The 22,355-nt window shown below is 46.8% G+C and overlaps 1 protein-coding gene across 1 annotated transcript in view; it reads right to left on the bottom strand.

The window, feature by feature from the left end:
• The window catches only part of RECQL (RecQ like helicase), an 81,066-nt gene that overhangs the window by 45,283 nt on the left and 13,428 nt on the right, over window positions 1–22,355 (bottom strand). Inside the window, exons 3-6 of the mRNA XM_038768159.1 lie at window positions 20,991–21,170; window positions 14,211–14,317; window positions 6,523–6,721; window positions 790–956 (exon numbers count right to left, since the gene is read on the bottom strand). Coding sequence (XP_038624087.1) covers window positions 790–956; window positions 6,523–6,721; window positions 14,211–14,317; window positions 20,991–21,170 — 653 coding nt within the window. The remainder of the gene's footprint in view (window positions 1–789; window positions 957–6,522; window positions 6,722–14,210; window positions 14,318–20,990; window positions 21,171–22,355) is intronic.

Genomic DNA, 22,355 nt, shown 5'->3' with positions numbered 1-22,355 from the left:
CAGGTGGGAGGGTGAGAAGGAGGGCAGGAAGGGTGGGAGGGTGGGAAGGGTGGAAAGGAGGGCGGGAGGGCAGGAAGAAGGGGAGGGGGGAGGGCAGGTGAGAGGGCAGGAAGTGCGGGAGGAAGGGCAGGCAGGCGGGAAGGAGGGTAGGAAGGAAGGGGGGAGGGGGGCAGGCGGGAGGGCAGGAAGGGTGGGAGGGAGGGCGGGAGGGCGGGAAGGACGGTGAGAAGGAGGGAGGGCGGAAAGGAGGGTGGGAAGGAGGGAGGGTGGGAAGGAGGGCCAGGAGGAGGGGAGGAGGGAGGGCAGGTGAGAGGCCAGGAAGGAGAGCAGGAATGGTGGGAGGGAGGGCAGGCAGGAGGGAGGGCGGGAAGGAGGGCAGGAGGAAGGGCAGGAAGGGTGGGAGGGTGGAATGGAGGACCGGAAGGAGGGGAGGAGGGAGGGCAGGAGGGGGGGAAGGAAGGGCAGAAAGGAGGGTGGGAGAGCAGGAAGAAGGATTGGAAGGAGGGTGGGAGAGCAGGAAGAAGGATCGGAAGGAGGGTGGGAGGGCAGGAGGGAGGGAAGGAAGGGCGGAAGGGAGGGTGGGAGGGTGGGAAGAAGGATCGGAAGGAGGATTGGAGGGCAGGAGGGAGGGAAGGAAGGAGGGCAGGAAGGGCAGAAGGGCGGGCAGGAGGGAGGGCGGGAAGGAGGGTGGGAGGGCAGGGAGGGCAGGAAGGGCGGGAGGGCAGGAGGGAGAGCGGGAAGGAGGGTGGGAAGGAGGGGAGGAAGGAGGGGAGGAGGAGGCGTCCGTACCTCATAGTAGAGGTTGGGTCGGTTGAAGGAGGCGGTGAAGGTGAGGCAGGGCTGGACCCCCAAGATCTTCTGGGCGTCCTGGAGGACGGCGCGGGTGGCGGTGGCCGTCAGCCCCATGACCGGCACGCGGGGAAACTGGCGCTTCAGGATGCCCAGGGCTTTGTAGTCTGGGCCGGGGGCGGGGGGGGGGGGGGGGGGAGTGGGGGGCGGGGGTCAGCGCCCGGCTCCGGGACCCCAAATCCTCTCCCTCCTCCTCCTCCTCCTCCTCCTCCGCCGCCGCCGGGCCCTGGCATCCCGTGCCAACCCCCTCCTCCCTCCGCCCCCGCGGCCGAGCCGGTGGCCGCCGTCTGTTTCCGCCCCCTCCCCTGGACTCTCACTTGGTTGTGGGCAGGGGAATGGGGCTGTTTGTTGTCCCCTCGGACTCTCCCGGGCGCTCAGTCCAGTGCTCCGCACACGGGAAGCGCTCAATAAATACGGCTGAACCAGTGACTGTGGCCGACGGACTTCCCAAGCGCTTCGTCCGGTGCTCCGCACGTGGGAAGCGCTCGATAAATACGACTGAACGAATGGATGTGGCCGAATTGGACTTCCCAAGCGCTTCGTCCAGCGCTCTGCACACGGGAAGCGCTCAATAAATATGATTAAACGAATTAACGTGGTCAAATTGGACTTCTGAAACGCTTCATCCAGTGCTTTGCATGTGGTAAGCGCTCAATAAATACGATTGGATAAATGAGTGAATACATACATACAATGGAATGAATGAATGCAGCCGAGGTGGACTTCCCAAGTGCTCCGTCCAGTGCTCTGCACGTGGTAAGCGCTCAATAAATACGATTGAATGAATGAATAAATGAATAAATACGATGGAACGAATGAATGCGGCCAAAGTGGACTTCCCAAGTGCTTCGTCCAGTACTCTACATGTGGTAAGCGCTCAATAAATAAGATTGAATGAATGAATGAATACAATTGAATGAATGAATACAATGGAATGAATGAATGTGACTGACTTGGGCTTCCCAAGCACTTCGTCCAGTGCTCTGCACACAGGAAGCGCTCAATAAATATGATTAAATGAATTAATGATGTGGCCGAATTGGACTTCTGAAGCACTTCATCCAGTGCTCTGCATGTGGTAAGCGCTCAATAAATACAATTGAATGAATGAATGAATACATACAATGGAATGAATGAATGTGACCGACTTGGACTTCCCAAGCGCTTCGTCCAGTGCTCTGCACACGGGAAGCGCTCAATAAATATGATTAAATGAATTAACGTGGCCGAATTGGACTTCTGAAGCGCTTCATCCAGTGCTCTGCATGTGGTAAGCGCTCAATAAATACGATTGAATGAATGAATGAATGAATAAACACGATGGAACGAATGAATGCGGCCGAAGTGGACTTCCCAAGCGCTTCGTCCAGTGCTCTGCACATGGTAAGCGCTCAATAAATACGATTGAATGAATGAATAAATGAATAAATACGATGGAACGAATGAATGCAGCCAAAGTGGACTTCCCAAGTGCTCCGTCCAGTGCTCTGCACACGGGAAGCGCTCAATAAATACGACTGAACGAATGAATGCGGCCGAGGTGGACTTCCCAAGCGCTTCGTCCAGTGCTCTGCACGTGGTAAGCGCTCAATAAATACGATTGATTGAATGAACGAAGGAATGAATAAATACGATGGAAGGAATGAATGCGGCCAAAGTGGACTTCCCAAGTGCTTCGTCCAGTGCTCTGCACACGGGAAGCGCTCAATGAATACGACTGATTGAATGAATGAATGAATAAATACAATGGTACGAATGAATGTGGCCAAAGTGGACTTCCCAAGCGTTTTGTCCAGTGTTCTGCACACGGGAAGCGCTCAATAAATACGACTGAACGAATGAATGCGGCCGAGGTGGACTTCCCAAGCGCTTCGTCCAGTGCTCTGCACGTGGTAAGCGCTCAATAAATACGATTGATTGAATGAACGAAGGAATGAATAAATACGATGGAAGGAATGAATGCGGCCAAAGTGGACTTCCCAAGTGCTTCGTCCAGTGCTCTGCACACGGGAAGCGCTCAATAAATACGATTGAATGAATGAATGAATAAATAGGATGGAACAATGAATGCGGCCGAAGTGGACTTCCCAAGCGCTTCGTCCAATGCTCAGCACATGGTAAGCGCTCAATAAATGCGATTGAATGAATGAATAAATGAATAAATATGATGGAACGAATGAATGCGGCCAAAGTGGACTTCCCAAGCGCTTCGTCCAGTGCTCTGCACACGGGAAGCGCTCAATAAACATGACTGAACAAATGAATGTGGCCTAACTGGACTTCCCAAGTGCTTCGTCCAGTGCTCTGCATGTGGTAAGCGCTCAATAAATACTATTGAATGAATGAATGAATAAATACAATGGAATGAATGAATGTGGCCAAAGTGGACTTCCCAAGAGCTCTGTCCAGTGCTCTGCGCTCAATAAATACTATTGAATGAATGAATGAATAAATACAATGGAATGAATGAATGTGGCCAAAGTGGACTTCCCAAGAGCTCTGTCCAGTGCTCTGCACTCAATAAATACTATTGAATGAATGAATGAATACAATGGAATGAATGAATGTGGCCAAAGTGGACTTCCCAAGAGCTCTGTCCAGTGCTCTGCACACGGGAAGCGCTCAAAAAATACGACTGAACGAATGAATGCGGCCGAGGTGGACTTCCCAAGCGCTTCGTCCAGTGCTCTGCACGTGGTAAGCGCTCAATAAATACAATTGAATGAATGAATGAATAAATAAATAAATACAACGAAGCGAATGAATGCGGCCAAAGTGGACTTCCCAAGCGCTTCGTCCAGTGCTCTGCACAAGGGAAGCGCTCAATAATTATGACTGAACAAATGATTGTGGCCAAGGTGGACTTCCCGAGCGCTTCGTCCAGTGCTCTGCACGTGGTAAGCGCTCAATAAATATGATTGAATGAATGAATAAATGAATAAATATGATGGAACGAATGAATGTGGCCAAAGTGGACTTCCCAAGCGCTTCGTCCAGTGCTCTGCACGCGGGAAGAGCTCAATAAATACGACTAAACGAATGAATGTGGCCTAATTGGACTTCCCAAGCGCTTCTTCCAGTGCTCTGCACGTGGTAAGCGCTCAATAAATATGATTGAGTGAATGAATGGATGAATACAATGGAACAAATGAATGTGGCTGAAGTGGACTTCCCAAGTGCTTAGTCCAGCGCTCTGCACACGGGAAGCGCTCAATAAATATGATTAAACGAATTAATGTGGCCAAATTGGACTTCTGAAGCGCTTAATCCAGTGCTCTCAACGTGGTAAGCGCTCAATAAATGAGATTGAATGAATGACTATACGATGGAATGAATGAATGAATGAATACATACAATGCAATGAATGAATGTGACCGACTTGGACTTCCCAAGTGCTTCGTCCAGTACTCTGCATGTGGTAAGTGCTCAATAAATACGATTGAATGAACAAATACGATGGAACAAATGAATGCAGCCGAAGCGGACTTCCCAAGCGCTTCGTCCAATGCTCAGCACATGGTAAGCGCTCAATAAATACGATTGAATGAATGAATACAATGGAACAAATGAATGCGGCCGAGATGGACTTCCCAAGTGCTTCATCCAGTGCACTGCACGTGGTAAGCGCTCAATAAATACGATTGAATGAATGAATGAATGAATACGATTGAACGTATGGATGTGGCTGAACTGGACTTCCCAAGCGCTTAGTCCAGTGCTCTGCACACGGGAAGCGCTCAATAAATACGACTGAACGAATGACTGTGGCCAACTTGGACTTCCCAAGCGCTTCGTCCAGTGCTCTGCACATGGTAAGCGTTCAATAGATACAATTGAATGAATGAATAAATACGATGGAACAAATGAATGTGGCCAAAGTGGACTTCCCAAGCGCTTCGTCCAGTGCTCTGCATGTGGTAAGTGCTCAATAAATATGATTGAATGAATGAATAAATATGATGGAAGGAATGAATGCGGCCAAAGAGGACTTCCCAAGTGCTTTGTGCAGTGCTCTGCACACGGGAAGCGCTCAATAAATATGATTAAACGAATTAATGTGAAAGAATTGGACTTCTCAAGAGCTTCGTCCAGTGCTCTGCACGAGGTAAGCGCTCAATAAATAAGATTGAATGAATGAATGAATGAATACAATGGAACAAATGAATGTGGCCGAAATGGACTTCCCAAGCGCTTCATCCAGTGCTCTGCACGTGGTAAGCGCTCAATAAATACGACTGAATGAATGAATGTGGCCAAAGTGGACTTCCCAAGCGCTTTGCCCAGTGCTCTGAACGTGGTAAGCGTTCAATAAATACGACTGAATGAATGAATGGATAAATGAATAAATATGATGGAACGAATGAATGTGGCCAAAGTGGACTTCCCGAGCGCTTCGTCCAGTGCTCTGCACGTGGGAAGCGCTCAATAAATACGATTGAATGAATGAATGAATAAATACGATGGAATGAATGAATGTGGCCAAAGTGGACTTCCCAAGCGCTTCGTCCAGCGCTCTGCACGTGGTAAGCGCTCAATAAATACGATTGAATGAATGAATAAATGAATAAATATGAAGGAATGAATGTGGCCGACTCGGACGTCCCAAGCGCTTCGTCCAGTGCTCTGCACACGGGAAGCGCTCAATAAATACAATTGAATGAATGAACGAATAAATACGATGGAATGAATGAATGCAGCCGAGGTGGACTTCCCAAGCGCTTCGTCCACTGCTCTGCACACGGGAAGCGCTCAATAAATATGAATGAACAAATTAATGTGGCCAAAGTGTACTTCCCAAGCGCTTCGTCCAGTGCTCTGCACGTGGTAAGCACTCAGTAAATACGATTGAATGAATGAATAAATATGATGGAACGAATGAATGCGGCCGAGGTGGGCTTCCCAAGCGCTTCGTCCAGCGCTCTGCACGTGGTCAGCGCTCAATAAGTACGATTGAATGAATGAATAAATATGATGGAACGAATGAATGCGGCCAAGGTGGACGTCCCAAGCGCTTCGTCCAGTGCTCTGCACGTGGTAAGTGCTCAATAAATACGATTGAATGAATGAATACAATGGAACGCATGAATGCGGCCGAAGTGGACTTCCCAAGCGCTTCGTCCACTGCTCTGCACACGGGAAGCGCTCAATAAATATGAATAAACAAATTAATGTGGCCGAAGTGTACTTCCCAAGCGCTTCGTCCAGCGCTCTGCACGTGGTAAGTGCTCAATAAATACGATTGAATGAATGAATAAATAAATATGATGGAACGAATGAATGCGGCCGAGGTGGACGTCCCAAGCGCTTCGTCCACTGCTCTGCACACGGGAAGTGCTCAATAAATATGAATAAACAAATTAATGTGGCCGAAGTGGACTTCCCAAGCGCTTCGTCCAGTGGTCAGCGCTCAATAAACACGATTGAATGAATGAATGAATGAATACGATGGAACGAATGAATGCGGCCGAGGTGCTCTGCACGTGGTCAGCGCTCAATAAATACGATTGAATGAATGAATGAATACGACGGAACGAATGAATGCGGCCGAGGTGGACTTCCCAAGCGCTTCGTCCAGCGCTCTTGCACACGGGAAGCGCTCAATAAATAGGACGGAATGAGCGAAAGTCCCGGGGGCGGGGGGGGGGGGTGGGTCCGGAGGGGGTCCGGGCTCACCGGGGCGGAAGTCGTGTCCCCACTGGCTGCAGCAGTGCACCTCGTCCACGGCGATGCGCGCCAGGTTCCCGGCCCCGTGGGCCTTCTCCAGCTTGGCCATGAAGAGCTTGCTCTTGGCGATCTTCTCGGGGGTGACGTACAGGAGCTTCAGGCGCGGCGCCCGGCTCACCATCTCCGCGTGCACCCACTTCACCTGCTCCTGGCCGGGACCGGAGGGAGGGGCGGGGGAAACTGAGGCCCGCAAAACGGCCGCCGCCCCGCTTCACTCATTCATCAGCATCATCAATCGCACCCCCGGCCCACGTCCTCCCCCGGGCCTGGAATGCCCCCAATCCCTCTGCCCATCCGCCAAGCTCGCTCTCTTCCTCCCTTCAATCAATCAATCAATCAATCAATCGTATTTATTGAGCGCTTACTATGTGCAGAGCACTGTACTAAGCGCTTGGGAAGTACAAATTGGCAACAGATAGAGACAGTCCCTACCCAACAGTGGGCTCACAGTCTAAAAGGGGGAGACAGAGAACAGAACCAAACATACCAACAAAATAAAATAAGTAGGATAGAAATGTACAAGTAAAATAAATAAATAAATAAATAAATAGAGTAATAAATATGTACAACCATATATACATATATACAGGTGCTGTGGGGAAGGGAAGGAGGCCCTGCTGAGAGCTCACCTCCTCCAGGAGGCCTTCCCAGACTGAGCCCCCCTCCTTCCTCTCCCCTCCATCCCCCCCCCCGTCTTACCTCCTTCCCTTCCCCACAGCACCTGTATATATGTATATATGGTTGTACATATTTTTTACTCTATTTATTTTACTTGTACATTTCTATCCTACTTATTTTATTTTGTTGGTATGTTTGGTTCTGTTCTCTGTCTCCCCCTTTTAGACTGGGAGCCCACTGTTGGGTAGGGACTGTCTCTATGTGATGCCAATTTGTACTTCCCAAGCGCTTAGTACAGTGCTCTGCACATAGTAAGCGCTCAGTAAAGACGATTGATTGATTGATTGATTGATTTACTGAGCGCTTACTGTGTGCGGAGCACTGGACTACGCGCTCGGGAAGTACAAGTTGGCAACAGCGGGCTCACAGTCTGAAAGGGGGGGACGGACAACAAAACCAAACGTACTGACAAAATAAAATAAACAGAATAGATATGGACAAGTAAAATAAATAAATAGAGTAACAAATATGTATAAACGTCTATACATTCATCCGTTCAGTCGGATTCATAGAGCGCTTCCCGTGTGCGGAGTGCTGGGCGAAGCGCTTCTAATAATAAACAATAATAATAATAATAATGATAATGATATAATATAATGATAATAATAATATTATTATTCTAATAATATTAATAATGATAATGATAATAATAATAATAATAATGGCATTTGTTAAGCGCTTACTATGTGCCGAGCGCTGTTCTAAGCGCCGGGGGGGGGGAATACAAGGTGATCAAGTTGTCCCTCATGGGGCTCCCAGTCTTAATCTCCATTTTACAGATGAGGTAACTGAGGCTCAGAGAAGTGAAGCGACTTGCCCAAGGTCACACAGCAGGCATGGGGAGGAGTGGAATTCGAACCCATGACCTCTGACTCCAAAGCCCGGGCTCTTTTCCACTGAGCCACGCTGCTTCTCTTCTAGGCTTCTAGACCGTGAGCCCGCTGTTGGGTAGGGGCCGTCTCTAGATGTTGCCAACTTGGACTTCCCAAGCGCTTAGTACAGCGCTCTGCGCACAGTAAGCGCTCAATAAATACGACTGATTGATTGGGACGTTCGAGTCGGCCACAATCGTTCGTTCAATCGTATTTACTGAGCGCTTCCCGTGTGCAGAGCACTGGACGAACCATTTGGGAAGTCCAATTCGGCCCCATTCATTCATTCAGTCATATTTACTGAGCGCTTCCCGTGGGCAGAGCACTGGACGAACCATTTGGGAAGTCCAATTCGGCCACATTCATTCATTCCGTCGTATTTATTGAGCGCTTCCCGTGTGGACGAAGCGCTTGGGACATCCAAGTCGGCCACAGTCATTCATTCAATCGTATTTACTGAGCGCTTCCCGTGGGCAGAGCACTGGACAAACCATTTGGGAAGTCCAATTCGGCCCCATTCATAATTGTATTTACTGAGCGCTTCCTGTGTGCAGAGCACTGGACGAAGCGCTTGGGACATCTAAGTCGGCCACAGTCATTCATTCAATTGTATTTACTGAGCGCTTTCCGTGCGCAGAGCACTGGACGAACCATTTGGGAAGTCCAATTCGGCCCCATTCAGTCACTCAATTGTATTTACTGAGCGCTTCCCGTGTGCAGAGCACTGGACGAACCATTTGGGACGTCCAAGTCGGCCACAGTCATTCATTCAATCATATTTACTGAGCGCTTCCCGTGTGCAGAGCACTGGACGACGCACTTGGGAAGTCCAATTCGGCCACAATCATTCATTCCATCGTATTTATTGAGCGCTTCCCGTGTGCAGAGCACTGGACGAAGCGCTTGGGAAGTCCAAGTGGGTCACAATCATTCATTCAATCGTATTTATTGAGCGCTTCCCGTGTGCAGAGCACTGGACGAAGTGCTTGGGACGTCCGAGTCGGCCACAATCATTCGTTCAACCGTATTTATTGAGCGTTTCCCGAGTGCAGAGCACTGGACGAAGCGCTTGGGACGTCCAAGTCGGCCACAGTCATTCATTCAATCGTATTTACTGAGCGCTTCCCGTGTGCAGAGCACTGGACGAAGCACTTGGGAAGTCCAGTTCAGCCATAATCATTCATTCCATGGTATTTATTAAGCGCTTCCCATGTGCAGAGCACTGGGCGAAGCGCTTGGGAAGTCCAAGTGGGCCACAATCATTCATTCAATCGTACTTATTTTGCGCTTCCCGTGTGCAGAGCACTGGACGAACCATTTGGGAAGTCCAATTCGGCCACATTCATTCATTCAATCGTATTTATTGAACGCTTCCCGTGTACAGAGTACTGGACGAAGCGCTTGGGAAGTCCAATTCAGCCACAATCATTCATTCCGTCGTATTTATTGAGCGCTTCGCATGTGCAGAGCACTGGACGAAGCGCTTGGGATGCCCAAGTGGGCCACAATCATTCATTCAATCGTATTTATTGAGCGCTTCCCGTGTGCAGGGCACTGGATGAAGTGCTTGGGATGCCCAAGTCGGCCACATCCATTCGGTCAATCGTATTTATTGAGCGCTTCCCGTGTGCACAGCACTGGACGAAGCACTTGGGAAGTCCAATTTGGCCACATTCATTCATTCCATCTTATTTATTGAACGCTTCTCGTGTACAGAGCACTGGACGAAGCGTTTGGGAAGTCCAATTCGGCCACAATCATTCATTCCCTCGTATTTATTGAGCGCTTCGCATGTGCAGAGCACTGGACGAAGCGCTTGGGATGCCCAAGTGGGCCACAATCATTCATTCAATCGTATTTATTGAGCGCTTCCCGTGTGCAGGGCACTGGTCAAAGCGCTTGGGATGCCCAAATGGGCCACAACCATTTGTTCAATCGTATTTATTGAGCACTTCCCGTGTGCGGAGCACTGGACGAAGCGCTTGGGAAGTCCAATTCATCCCCATTCACTCATTCCATCATATTTATTGAGCGCTTACCACGTGCAGAGCACTGGACGAACCATTTGGGAAGTCCAATTCCGCCCCATTCCTTCATTCAATCGTATTTACTGAGCGCTTCCCGTGCGCGGAGCACTGGACGAAGCGCTTGGGAAGTCCAAGTCTGCCACAAGCATTCATTCCGTCGTATTTATTGAGCGCTTCCCGTGTGCAGAGCACTGGACGAGGCACTTGGGAAGTCCAATTCGGTCGCAATCGTTCATTCAATCGTACTTACTGAGCGCTTCCCGTGTGCAGAGCACTGGACGAGGCACTTGGGAAGTCCAATTCGGTCGCAATCGTTCATTCAATCGTACTTACTGAGCGCTTCCCGTGTGCAGAGCACTGGACGAAGAGCTTGGGAAGTCCAAGTCGGCCACGAGCATTCATTCAATCGTATTTACTGGGAGCTTACTGCGTGCAGAGCACTGGACTAAGCGCTTGGGAAGTCCAACTTGGCCACATTCATTCGTTCAACCATATTTATTGAGCGCTTCCCATGTGCAGAGCGCTGTACTAAGCGCTTGGGAAGTCCAAGTCGGCAACAGATAGAGACGGTCCCTACCTAACAACTGGCTCGCGGTCTAGAAGCAGCGTGGCTCAGTGGAAAGAGCCCGGGCTTGGGAATCCGAGGTCGTGGGTTCTAATCCTGGCTCCGCCACTTTGGGCAAGTCACTTCCCTTCTCTGGGCCTCAGTTTCCTCACCTGTCAAATGGGGATGAAGACTGTGAGCCCCCCGGGGGACAACCTCATCACCTTGTATCCTCCCCAGCGCTTAGAACAGTACTTAACACATAGTAAGCACTTAATAAATGCCGTCATTATTAATCAATTAATTGTATTTATTGAGCGCTTACTGTGTGCAGAGCACAGTACTAAGCGCTTGGGAAGTACAAGTTGGCAACATATAGGGACAGTCCCTACCCAACAGTGGGCTCACAGTCTAAAATTATTATTATTAAATAATTAAATAATAAAATTATTATTACTACAAAGCTAGGTTGTCCCTATAATAATAATAATGGCGACATTTATTAAGCACTTACTATGTGCAAAGCACTGTTCTAAGCGCTGGGGAGGTTACATGGTGATCAGGTTGTCCCACATGGGGCTCACAACCTTCATCCCCATTTTCCAGATGAGGTAACTGAGGCCCAGAGAAGTGAAGTGACTTGCCCAAAGTCACCCAGCTGACAAGTGGTGGAGCCGGGATTTGAACCCATGACCTCTGACTCCAAAGCCCGGGCTCTTCCCACTGAGCCACGCTGCTTCTCAAGGTGATGAGATTATCCTCCGTGGGGCTCCCGGTCTTCATCCCCATTTTCCAGATGAGGGAACTGAGGCCCAGAGAAGTGAAGTGACTTGCCCAAAGCCACACAGCTGACAATTGGCGGAGCCGGGATTTGAACCCATGACCTCTGACTCCAAAGCCCGGGCTCTTCCCACTGAGCCACGCTGCTTCTCAAGGTGATCAGGTTGTCCCCCGTGGGGCTCCCAGTCTTCATCCCCATTTTCCAGATGAGGGAACTGAGGCCCAGAGAAGTGAAGTGACTTGCCCAAGGTCAAACACAGCAGCAGACAAGTGGCAGAGCCGGGATTAGAACCCATGACCTCTGACTCCTAAGCCTGGGCTCTTTCCACTGAGCCATGATTATTATTGTTAATAATAATAATAATAATAATAATAATAATAATAATAATAATTTCTAGAGTGTGAGCCCACTGTTGGGTAGGGACCGTCTCTATATGCTGCCAACTTGGACTTCCCAAGCGCTTAGTACAGTGCTCTGCACACAGTAAGCGCTCAATAAATACCACTGAATGAATGAATAATAATGATGATGATGATGTTGATGGCATTGGTCAGTGGAAAGAGCCCGGGCTTTGGAGTCAGCGGTCATGGGTTCGAATCCCAACTCCACCATGTCTGCTGTCTGCTGTGTGACCTTCGGCAAGTCACTTAACTTCTCTGAGCCTCAGTTCCCTCATCTGTCAAATGGGGATGAAGACTGGGAGCCCCCCGTGGGACAACTTGATCACCTTGTAATCCCCCTCAGCACTTAGAACAGTGCTCTGCACATAGTAAGCGCTTAATAAATGCCATCATTGTTATTATTATTATTATTATTACTATGTGCCAAGCACTGTTCTAAGCACTGAGGGAGATACAACGTGGCTCAGTGGAAAGAGCCCGGGCTTGGGAGTCAGAGGTCATGGGTTCAAATCCTGGCTCCACCACTTGTCAGCTGGGTGACTCTGGGCAAGTCACTTCACTTCTCTGGGCCTCAGTGACCTCATCTGCAAAATGGGGATCAAGACTGGGAGCCCCCCGTGGGACAACCTGATTGCCTTATATTCCACCAGCGCTTAGAACGGTGCTTTGCACATAGTAAGCGCTTAATAAATGCCATCATTATTATTATTAAGAACAGTGCTTGACACATAGTAAGTGCTTAATAAATGCTGTCCTTATTATTATTATTATCACAAGGTGATCAGGTTGCCCCACGTGGGGCTCACAGTCTTCATCCCCATTTTACAGACGAGGGAACTGAGGCCCGGAGAAGTGAAGTGACTTGCCCAAGGTCACACAGCAGACAAGTGGTGGGGCCGGGATAAGAACCCACAACCTCTGACTCCCAAGCACGGGCTCTTATAATAATAATAATAATAATGACGGCATTTATTAAGCGCTTACTATGTGCCAAGCCCTGTTCTAAGCGCTGGGGAGGCTACAAGGTGATCAGGTTGTCCCACGGGGGGCTCACGGTCTTCGTCCCCATTTGACAGATAATAATAACAATAATAATAATAACAATGATGGCATTTATTAAGCGCTTACTATGTGCCAAGCACTGTTCTAAGCGCTGGGCAGGTTACAAGGCAGATAATAATAATAATGGCATTTATTAAGCGCTTACTATGTGCCAAGGACTGTTCTAAGCGCTGGGGAGGTTACAAGGTGATCAGGTTGTCCCGTGGAGGGGCTCACAGTCTTCATCCCCATTTTACAGATAATAATAATAATAATAATGATGGCATTTATTAAGCGCTTACTATGCTGTTCTATGTGCTGGGCAAGTTACAAGGCAGATAATAATAATAATAATGGCATTTATTACGCGCTTACTATGTGCCAAGCACTGTTCTAAGCACTGGGGAGGTTACAAGGTGATCAGGTTGTCCCACAGGAGGCGCAGTCTTCATCCCCATTTTACAGATAATAATAATAATAATAATAATAATGGCATTTATTAAGGGATTACTATATGCCAAGCACTGTTCTAAGCGCTGGGGAGGTTCCAAGGTGATCAGGTTGTCCCACGGAGGGCTCACAGTCTTCATCCCCATTTTCCAGACGAGGGAACTGAGGCCCAGAGAAGTGAAGTGACTTGCCCAAGGTCACACAGCTGACAGTTGGTGGAGCGGGGATTTTTTTTTGTAATAGCATTTATTACGCGCTTACTATGTGCCAAGCACTGTTCTAAGCACTGGGGAGGTTACAAGGTGATCAGGTTGTCCCACAGGGGGCTCAGTCTTCATCCCCATTTTACAGATAATAATAATAATAATAATGGCATTTATTAAGGGATTACTATGTGCCAAGCACTGTTCTAAACGCTGGGGAGGTTCCAAGATGATCAGGATGTCCCACAAGGGGCTCCCAGTCTTCATCCCCATTTTCCAGGCGAGGGAACTGAGGCCCAGAGAAGTGAAGTGACTTGCCCAAGGTCACCCAGCAGACAAGTGGCGGGGCCGGGATTCGAACCCGCGACCCCGGACTCCCAAGCCCGGGGTCTTTCCACTGAGCCACCCTGCTTCCCTACCAACCCAACGACGTCGTTCCGGAGGCGACGGGGAGATAAACGTTGTTTATCGGACTGGAAAACCCGGAAAGAGCCCGCAAATTCATCCATTCATTCCATCGTATTTATTGAGCGCTTACCGTGTGCAGAGCACTGGACTGAGCGCTCGGGGAAGTCCAAATCGGCCACAAATCCCTCCCACCGCCCCCCGGCTCCGTGCTGGGCGCCTCCGGAGAGCGTACCTTGGAGCTGGAGGCGTTCAGCAAGGTCGCTGAGATCCCCAGTTGCTCCAAAGTCATCAGCTGGTCTTCCATAAGAGAGATCAGAGGGCAGATCACAAGGGTGAAACCTGAAAAGGAGACATTTAATAACGATAATTAATAATAATGATGGCAATTATTAAGCGCTTACTATGTGCCCAGCACTGTTCTAAGCGCTGGGGAGGTTACAAGGTGATCAGGTTGTCCCATGGGGGGGGGGCTCACAGTCTTCATCCCCATTTTACAGATGAGGGAACTGAGGCACAGAGAATAATAATAATAATAATAATGATGATGGCATTTATTAAGCGCTTACTATGTGCAAAGCACTGTTCTAAGCGCTGGGGAGGTTACAAGGTGATGAGGTTGTCCCCCGGGGGGCTCACAGTCTTCATCCCCATTTGACAGATGAGGGAACTGAGGCCCAGAGAATAATAATAATAATAATGATGGCATTTATTAAGCGCTTACTATGTGCCAAGCACTGTTCTAAGCGCTGGGGAGGTGACAAGGTGATGAGGTTGTCCCCCGGGGGGCTCACAGTCTTCATCCCCATTTGACAGATGAGGGAACTGAGGCCCAGAGAATAATAATGATAATAATAATAATAATAATAATGATGGCAGTGATTAAGTGCTTACTATGTGCCAAGCACTGTTCTAAGCGCTGGGGAGGTTACAAGGTGCTCAGGTTGTCCCACAGGGGGCTCACAGTCTTCATCCCCAGTTGACAGATGAGGGAACTGAGGCCCAGAGAATAATAATGATAATAATAATAATCATAATGATGGCATTTATTAAGCGCTTACTATGTGCCAAGCACCGTTCTAAGCGCTGGGGAGGTTACAAGGTGATCAGGTTGTCCCTCAGGGGGGCTCACAGTCTTCATCCCCATTTGACAGATGAGGGAACTGAGGCCCAGAGAATAATAATAATAATAATGATGGCATTTATTAAGCGCTTACTATGTGTCAAGCACCGTTCTAAGCACTGGGGAGGTGACAAGGTGATGAGGTTGTCCCACGGGGGGCTCAAAGTCTGCATCCCCATTTTACAGATGAGGGAACTGAGGCCCAGAGAAGTAAAGCGGCTTGCCCAAAGTGAATTGAAAAACTGAATAAATTCGATTGAATGAATTAATTTGTACTTCCCAAGCGCTTCGTCCGGTGCTCTGCGCACAGTCAGCGCTCAATAAATACGATTGAATTGAAAAATTGAATAAATACAACGGAATGAATGAACTTGGACTACCCAAGCGCTTCGTCCAGTGCTCTGCCCACAGGAAGCGCTCAACAAATCCGACTGAATTTTGAAAAATTGAATAAATACGATGGAATGAATGAACTTGGACTTCCCAAGCGCTTCGTCCGGTGCTCTGCACACAGGAAGCGCTCAATAAATACGATCAAATTGAATGGAAAAATTGAATAAATACGATTGAATGAACGAATGAATGAACTTGGACTTCCCAAGCGCTTCGTCCAGTGCTCTGCGCACAGTCCGCGCTCAATAAATACGATTGAATTGAATTGAAGAATCGAATAAATACGATTGAATGAATGACCTTGGACTTCCCAAGCGCTTCGTCCGGTGCTCTGCCCACAGTCAGCGCTCGATAAATACGATTGAATTGAAAAAATGAATAAATACGATGGAATGAATGAACTTGGACTTCCCAAGCGCTTCGTCCGGTGCTCTGCGCACAGTCAGTGCTCGATAAATACGATTAAATTGAATCAAAAATTGAATAAATATGATTGAATGAATGAACTTGGACTTCCCAAGCGCTTCGTCTGGTGCTCTGCGCATAGTCAGCACTCGATAAATACGATTGAATTGAATTGAAAAATTAAATACGACTGAATGAATGAACTTGGACTTCCCAAGCGCTTTGCCCGGTGCTCGGCCCACAGTCAGCGCTCGAGAAATACGATTGAATTGAATTGAAAAATTGAATAAATATGATTGAATGCATGAACTTGGAATTCCCAAGCACTTCGTCCGGTGCTCTGCGTGCAGTCAGCGCTCAATAAATATGATTGAATTGAATTGAAAATTGAATAAATATGAATGAATGAATGAAACTGCACTTCCCAAGAGCTTTGTCCGGTGCTCTGCGCGCAGTCAGCGCTCGATAAATACAACTGAATTGAAAAATTGAATAAATATGAATGAATTAATGAAATTGGACTTCCCAAGCACTTCGTCCGGTGCTCTGCACATAGTCAGCGCTCGATAAATATGATTGAATTGAATTGAAAAATTAAATACAATTGAATGAACGATCTTGGACTTCCCAAGCGCTTCGTCCGGTGCTCTGCCCGCAGTCAGCGCTCGATAAATACGATTGAATTGAATTGAAAAATTAAATACGATTGAATGAATGAACTTGGACTTCCCAAGCACTTTGTCCGGTGCTCGGCCCACAGTCAGCACTCAATAAATACGATTGAATTGAATTGAAAAATTGAATAAATATGAATGAATGAATGAAATTGGACTTCCCAAGCGCTTCGTCCGGTGCTCTGCACACAGTCAGCGCTCGATAAACACGATTGAATTGAATTGAAAAGTTAAATACGATTGAATGAATGAACTTGGACTTCCCAAGCGCTTTGCCCGGTGCTCGGCCCACAGTCAGCGCTCGAGAAATACGATTGAATTGAATAATTGAATAAATATGATTGAATGCATGAACTTGGAATTCCCAAGCACTTCGTCCGGTGCTCTGCGCGCAGTCAGCGCTCAATAAATATGATTGAATTGAATTGAAAATTGAATAAATATGAATGAATGAATGAAACTGCACTTCCCAAGCGCTTTGTCCGGTGCTCTGCGCGCAGTCAGCGCTCGATAAATACAACTGAATTGAAAAATTGAATAAATATGAATGAATTAATGAAATTGGACTTCCCAAGCACTTCGTCCGGTGCTCTGCACATAGTCAGCGCTCGATAAATATGATTGAATTGAATTGAAAAATTAAATACGATTGAATGAACGATCTTGGACTTCCCAAGCGCTTCGTCCGGTGCTCTGCCCGCAGTCAGCGCTCGATAAATACGATTGAATTGAATTGAAAAATTAAATACGATTGAATGAATGAACTTGGACTTCCCAAGCACTTTGTCCGGTGCTCGGCCCACAGTCAGCACTCAATAAATACGATTGAATTGAATTGAAAAATTGAATAAATATGAATGAATGAATGAAATTGGACTTCCCAAGCGCTTCGTCCGGTGCTCTGCACACAGTCAGCGCTCGATAAACACGATTGAATTGAATTGAAAAGTTAAATACGATTGAATGAATGAACTTGGACTTCCCAAGCGCTTTGCCCGGTGCTCGGCCCACAGTCAGCGCTCGATAAATACGATTGAATTGAATAATTGAATAAATATGATTGAATGCATGAACTTGGAATTCCCAAGCACTTCGTCCGGTGCTCTGCGCGCAGTCAGCGCTCAATAAATATGATTGAATTGAATTGAAAATTGAATAAATATGAATGAATGAATGAAACTGCACTTCCCAAGCGCTTTGTCCGGTGCTCTGCCCGCAGTCAGCGGTCGATAAATATGATTGAATTGAATTGAAAAATTGAATAAATATGAATGAATGAATGAAATTGGACTTCCCAAGCGCTTCGTCCGGTGCTCTGCGCACAGTCAGCGCTCGATAAATACGATTGAATTGAATTGAAAAATTAAATACGATTGAATGAATGAACTTGGACTTCCCAAGCGCTTTGCCCGGTGCTCGGCCCACAGTCAGCGCTCGATAAATACAATTGAATTGAAAAACCGAATAAATATGATTGGATGCATGAACTTGGAATTCCCAAGCACTTCGTCCGGTGCTCTGTGTGCAGTCAGCGCTCAATAAATATGATTGAATTGAAAATTGAATAAATATGAATGAATGAATGAAACTGCACTTCCCAAGCGCTTTGTCCGGTGCTCTGCGCGCAGTCAGTGCTCGATAAATACGACTGAATTGAAAAATTGAATAAATATGAATGAATGAATGAAATTGGCCTTCCCAAGCACTTTGTCCGGTGCTCTGCGCATAGTCAGCGGTCGATAAATACGACTGAATTGAAAAATTGAATAAATACGATGGAATGAATGAACCTGGACTTCCCAAGCGCTTCGTCCGGTGCTCTGCGCGCAGTCAGCGCTCAATAAATATGACTGAATTGAAAAATTGAATAAATACAATTGAATGAATGAACTTGGACTTCCCAAGCGCTTCGTCCGGTGCTCTGCACACAGTCAGCGCTCGATAAATATGATTGAATTGAAAAATTGAATAAATACGATGGAATGAATGAACTTAGACTTCCCAAGCGCTTCGTCCAGTGCTCTGAGCACAGTCAGCGCTCAATAAATACGATTGAATTGAAAAATTGAATAAACACGATTGAATGAATGAACTTGGACTTCCCAAGCGCTTCATCCGGTGCTCTGCGCACAGTCAGCGCTCGATAAATACGATTAAATTGAATTGAAAAATTGAATAAATATGATTGAATGAATGAACTTGGACTTCCCAAGCGCTTCGTCTGGTGCTCTGCGCATAGTCAGCACTCGATAAATACGATTGAATTGAATTGAAAAATTAAATACGACTGAATGAATGAACTTGGACTTCCCAAGCGCTTTGCCCGGTGCTCGGCCCACAGTCAGCGCTTGATAAATACGATTAAATTGAATTGAAAAATTGAATAAATATGATTGAATGCATGAACTTGGAATTCCCAAGCACTTCGTCCAGTGCTCTGCGTGCAGTCAGCGCTCAATAAATGTGATTGAACTGAATTGAAAATTGAATAAATATGAATGAATGAATGAATGAAATTGGACTTCCCAAGCGCTTTGTCCAGTGCTCTGCGCGCAGTCAGCGCTCGATAAATACGATTGAATTGAAAAATTGAATAAATATGAATGAATGAATGAAATTGGACTTCCCAAGCACTTCGTCCGGTGCTCTGCACATAGTCAGTGCTGGATAAATATGATTGAATTGAAATGAAAAATTAAATACGATTGAATGAATGATCTTGGACTTCCCAAGCGCTTCGTCCGGTGCTCTGCCCGCAGTCAGCGGTCGATAAATACGACTGAATTGAAAAATTGAATAAATACGATTGAATGAATGAACCTGGACTTCCCAAGCGCTTCGTCCGGTGCTCTGCGCGCAGTCAGCGCTCAATAAATACGATTGAATTGAAAAATTGAATAAATACAATTGAATGAATGAACTTGGACTTCCCAAGCGCTTCGTCCGGTGCTCTGCACACAGTCAGCGCTCGATAAATATGATTGAATTGAAAAATTGAATCAATACGATGGAATGAATGAACTTAGACTTCCCAAGCGCTTCGTCCAGTGCTCTGAGCACAGTCAGCGCTCAATAAATACGATTGAATTGAAAAATTGAATAAACACGATTGAATGAATGAACTTGGACTTCCCAAGCGCTTCATCCGGTGCTCTGCGCACAGTCAGCGCTCGATAAATACGATTAAATTGAATTGAAAAATTGAATAAATATGATTGAATGAATGAAATTGGACTTCCCAAGCGCTTCGTCCGGTGCTCTGCGCACAGTCAGCGCTCGATAAATACGATTGAATTGAATTGAAAAATTAAATACGATTGAATGAATGAACTTGGACTTACCAAGCGCTTTGCCCGGTGCTCGGCCCACAGTCAGCGCTCGATAAATACAATTGAATTGAAAAACCGAATAAATATGATTGGATGCATGAACTTGGAATTCCCAAGCACTTCGTCCGGTGCTCTGTGTGCAGTCAGCGCTCAATAAATATGATTGAATTGAAAATTGAATAAATATGAATGAATGAATGAAACTGCACTTCCCAAGCGCTTTGTCCGGTGCTCTGCGCGCAGTCAGTGCTCGATAAATACGATTGAATTGAAAAATTGAATAAATACGATTGAATGAATGAACCTGGACTTCCCAAGCGCTTCGTCCGGTGCTCTGCGCGCAGTCAGCGCTCAATAAATACGATTGAATTGAAAAATTGAATAAATACGATTGAATGAAATTGGACTTCCCAAGCGCTTTGTCTGGTGCTCTGCGCACAGTCAGCGCTCGATAAATACGATTGAATTGAAAAACTGAATAAATACGATTGAATGAATGAACTTGGACTTCCCAAGCGCTTCGTCCGGTGCTCTGCGCACACTCAGCGCTCGATAAATACGATTGAATTGAAAAATTGAATAAATACGATGGAATGAATGAACCTGGACTTCCCAAGCGCTTCGTCCGGTGCTCTGCGCGCAGTCGGTGCTCGATAAATACGATTGAATTGAAAAACTGAATAAATACGATTGAATGAATGACCTTGGACTTCCCAAGCGCTTCGTCCGGTGCTCTGCGCACACTCAGCGCTCGATAAATACGATTGAATTGAAAAATTGAATAAATACGATGGAATGAATGAACCTGGACTTCCCAAGCGCTTCGTCCGGTGCTCTGCGCGCAGTCGGTGCTCGATAAATACGATTGAATTGAAAAATTGAATAAATACGATTGAACGAATCAACTTGGACTTCCCGAGCGCTTCGTCCGGTGCTCTGCGCGCCGTCGGCGCTCGATTAATCCGATTGAATTGAATAGCTGAATAAATACGATTGAACGAATGAATGAATGAACTTGGGCTTCCCGAGCGCTTCGTCCGGTGCTCCGCGCACAGGAAGCGCTCAGTAAATCCGACCGCACGAATGAATACCGTGGGAGCAGACGGCGGGCAGCTGGTAGCACAGGCTCTTCCCGCCGCCGGTTGGCATGACCAGGAAGATTTCCCTGCCCGCCATGGTGGCGTTGACCGTCTCCAGCTGCAGCGGGCGAAACTTGGGGAGCTTGAAGACGTTCCGCATCGCCTCCGACACCTGCCCGGCCCACGGGAAATCTGTACGTCACAAGACACAGGACGGACTGTCAGCCCCTTGTCGGGTCTATAAATTATTATCATTATTTTTATTAATAATAATAATAATAATGATAATAATATGCTGCCAACTGGCCAACTTGTCTTCCCAAGCGATTAGTCCAGTACTCTGCACACTGTAAGTGCTCAATAAATACAAGTGATTAGTCCAGTGCTCTGCACACTGTAAGTGCTCAATAAATACGACTGACTGAATGAATGAATAATAACAATGATAATAATCAATCAATCAACCGTATTTATTGAGCACTTACTGTGTGCAGAGCACTGTCCTAAGTGCTTGGGAAGTCCAAGTCGGCAACCTATAGAGACGGTCCCTACCCAACAGTGGGCTATGCACACAGTAAGTGCTCAATAAATACGATTGAGTGAATGAACAATAATAATAATAATGATGATGATGGTATTTGTTAATATCTATTCTATTTATTCTATTTCTTTTGTTAATATGTTCTGTTTTGCCATCCATCTCTCCCTTCTAGACTGTGAGCCCACTGTTGGGTAGGGACCATCTCTATATGTTGCCGACTTGGACTTCCCAAGCACTTAGGACAGTGCTCTGCACACAGTAAGCGCTCAATAAATACGACTGAATGAATAATAATAATGATGGTATTTGTTAATATCTATTCTATTTATTTTATTTTTTTAATATGTTATGTTTTGCTCTCTGTCTCCCCCCTCTAGACTGTGAGCCTGCTGTTGGGTGGGGACCATCTCTATATGTTGCCAACTTGGACTTCCCAAGCGCTTAGTCCAGTGCTCTGCACACAGTAAGCGCTCAATAAATACGACTGAATGAATTAATAATAATAATAATAATAATAACAATAATAATATTATTATTGGTGTCATCCTCGACTCCGCTCTCTCATTCACCCCTCACATCCAAGCCGTCACCAAAACCTGCCGGTCTCAGCTCCGCAACATTGCCAAGATCCGCCCTTTCCTCTCCATCCCAACCGCTACCCTGCTAATTCAAGCTCTCATCCTCTCCCGTCTGGACTACTGCACCAGCCTTCTCTCTGATCTCCCATCCTCGTGTCTCTCTCCACTTCAATCCATACTTCATGCTGCTGCCCGGATTATCTTTGTCCAGAAACGCTCTGGACATATTACTCCCCTCCTCAAAAACCTCCAATGGCT

The sequence above is a fragment of the Tachyglossus aculeatus genome, chromosome 2 (genome assembly GCF_015852505.1).
Source record: "Tachyglossus aculeatus isolate mTacAcu1 chromosome 2, mTacAcu1.pri, whole genome shotgun sequence".
NCBI lineage: Eukaryota > Metazoa > Chordata > Mammalia > Monotremata > Tachyglossidae > Tachyglossus > Tachyglossus aculeatus.
The sequence above is the reverse complement of the archived record's forward strand: the minus strand, read 5'-3'. Positions and strand labels throughout refer to the sequence as shown.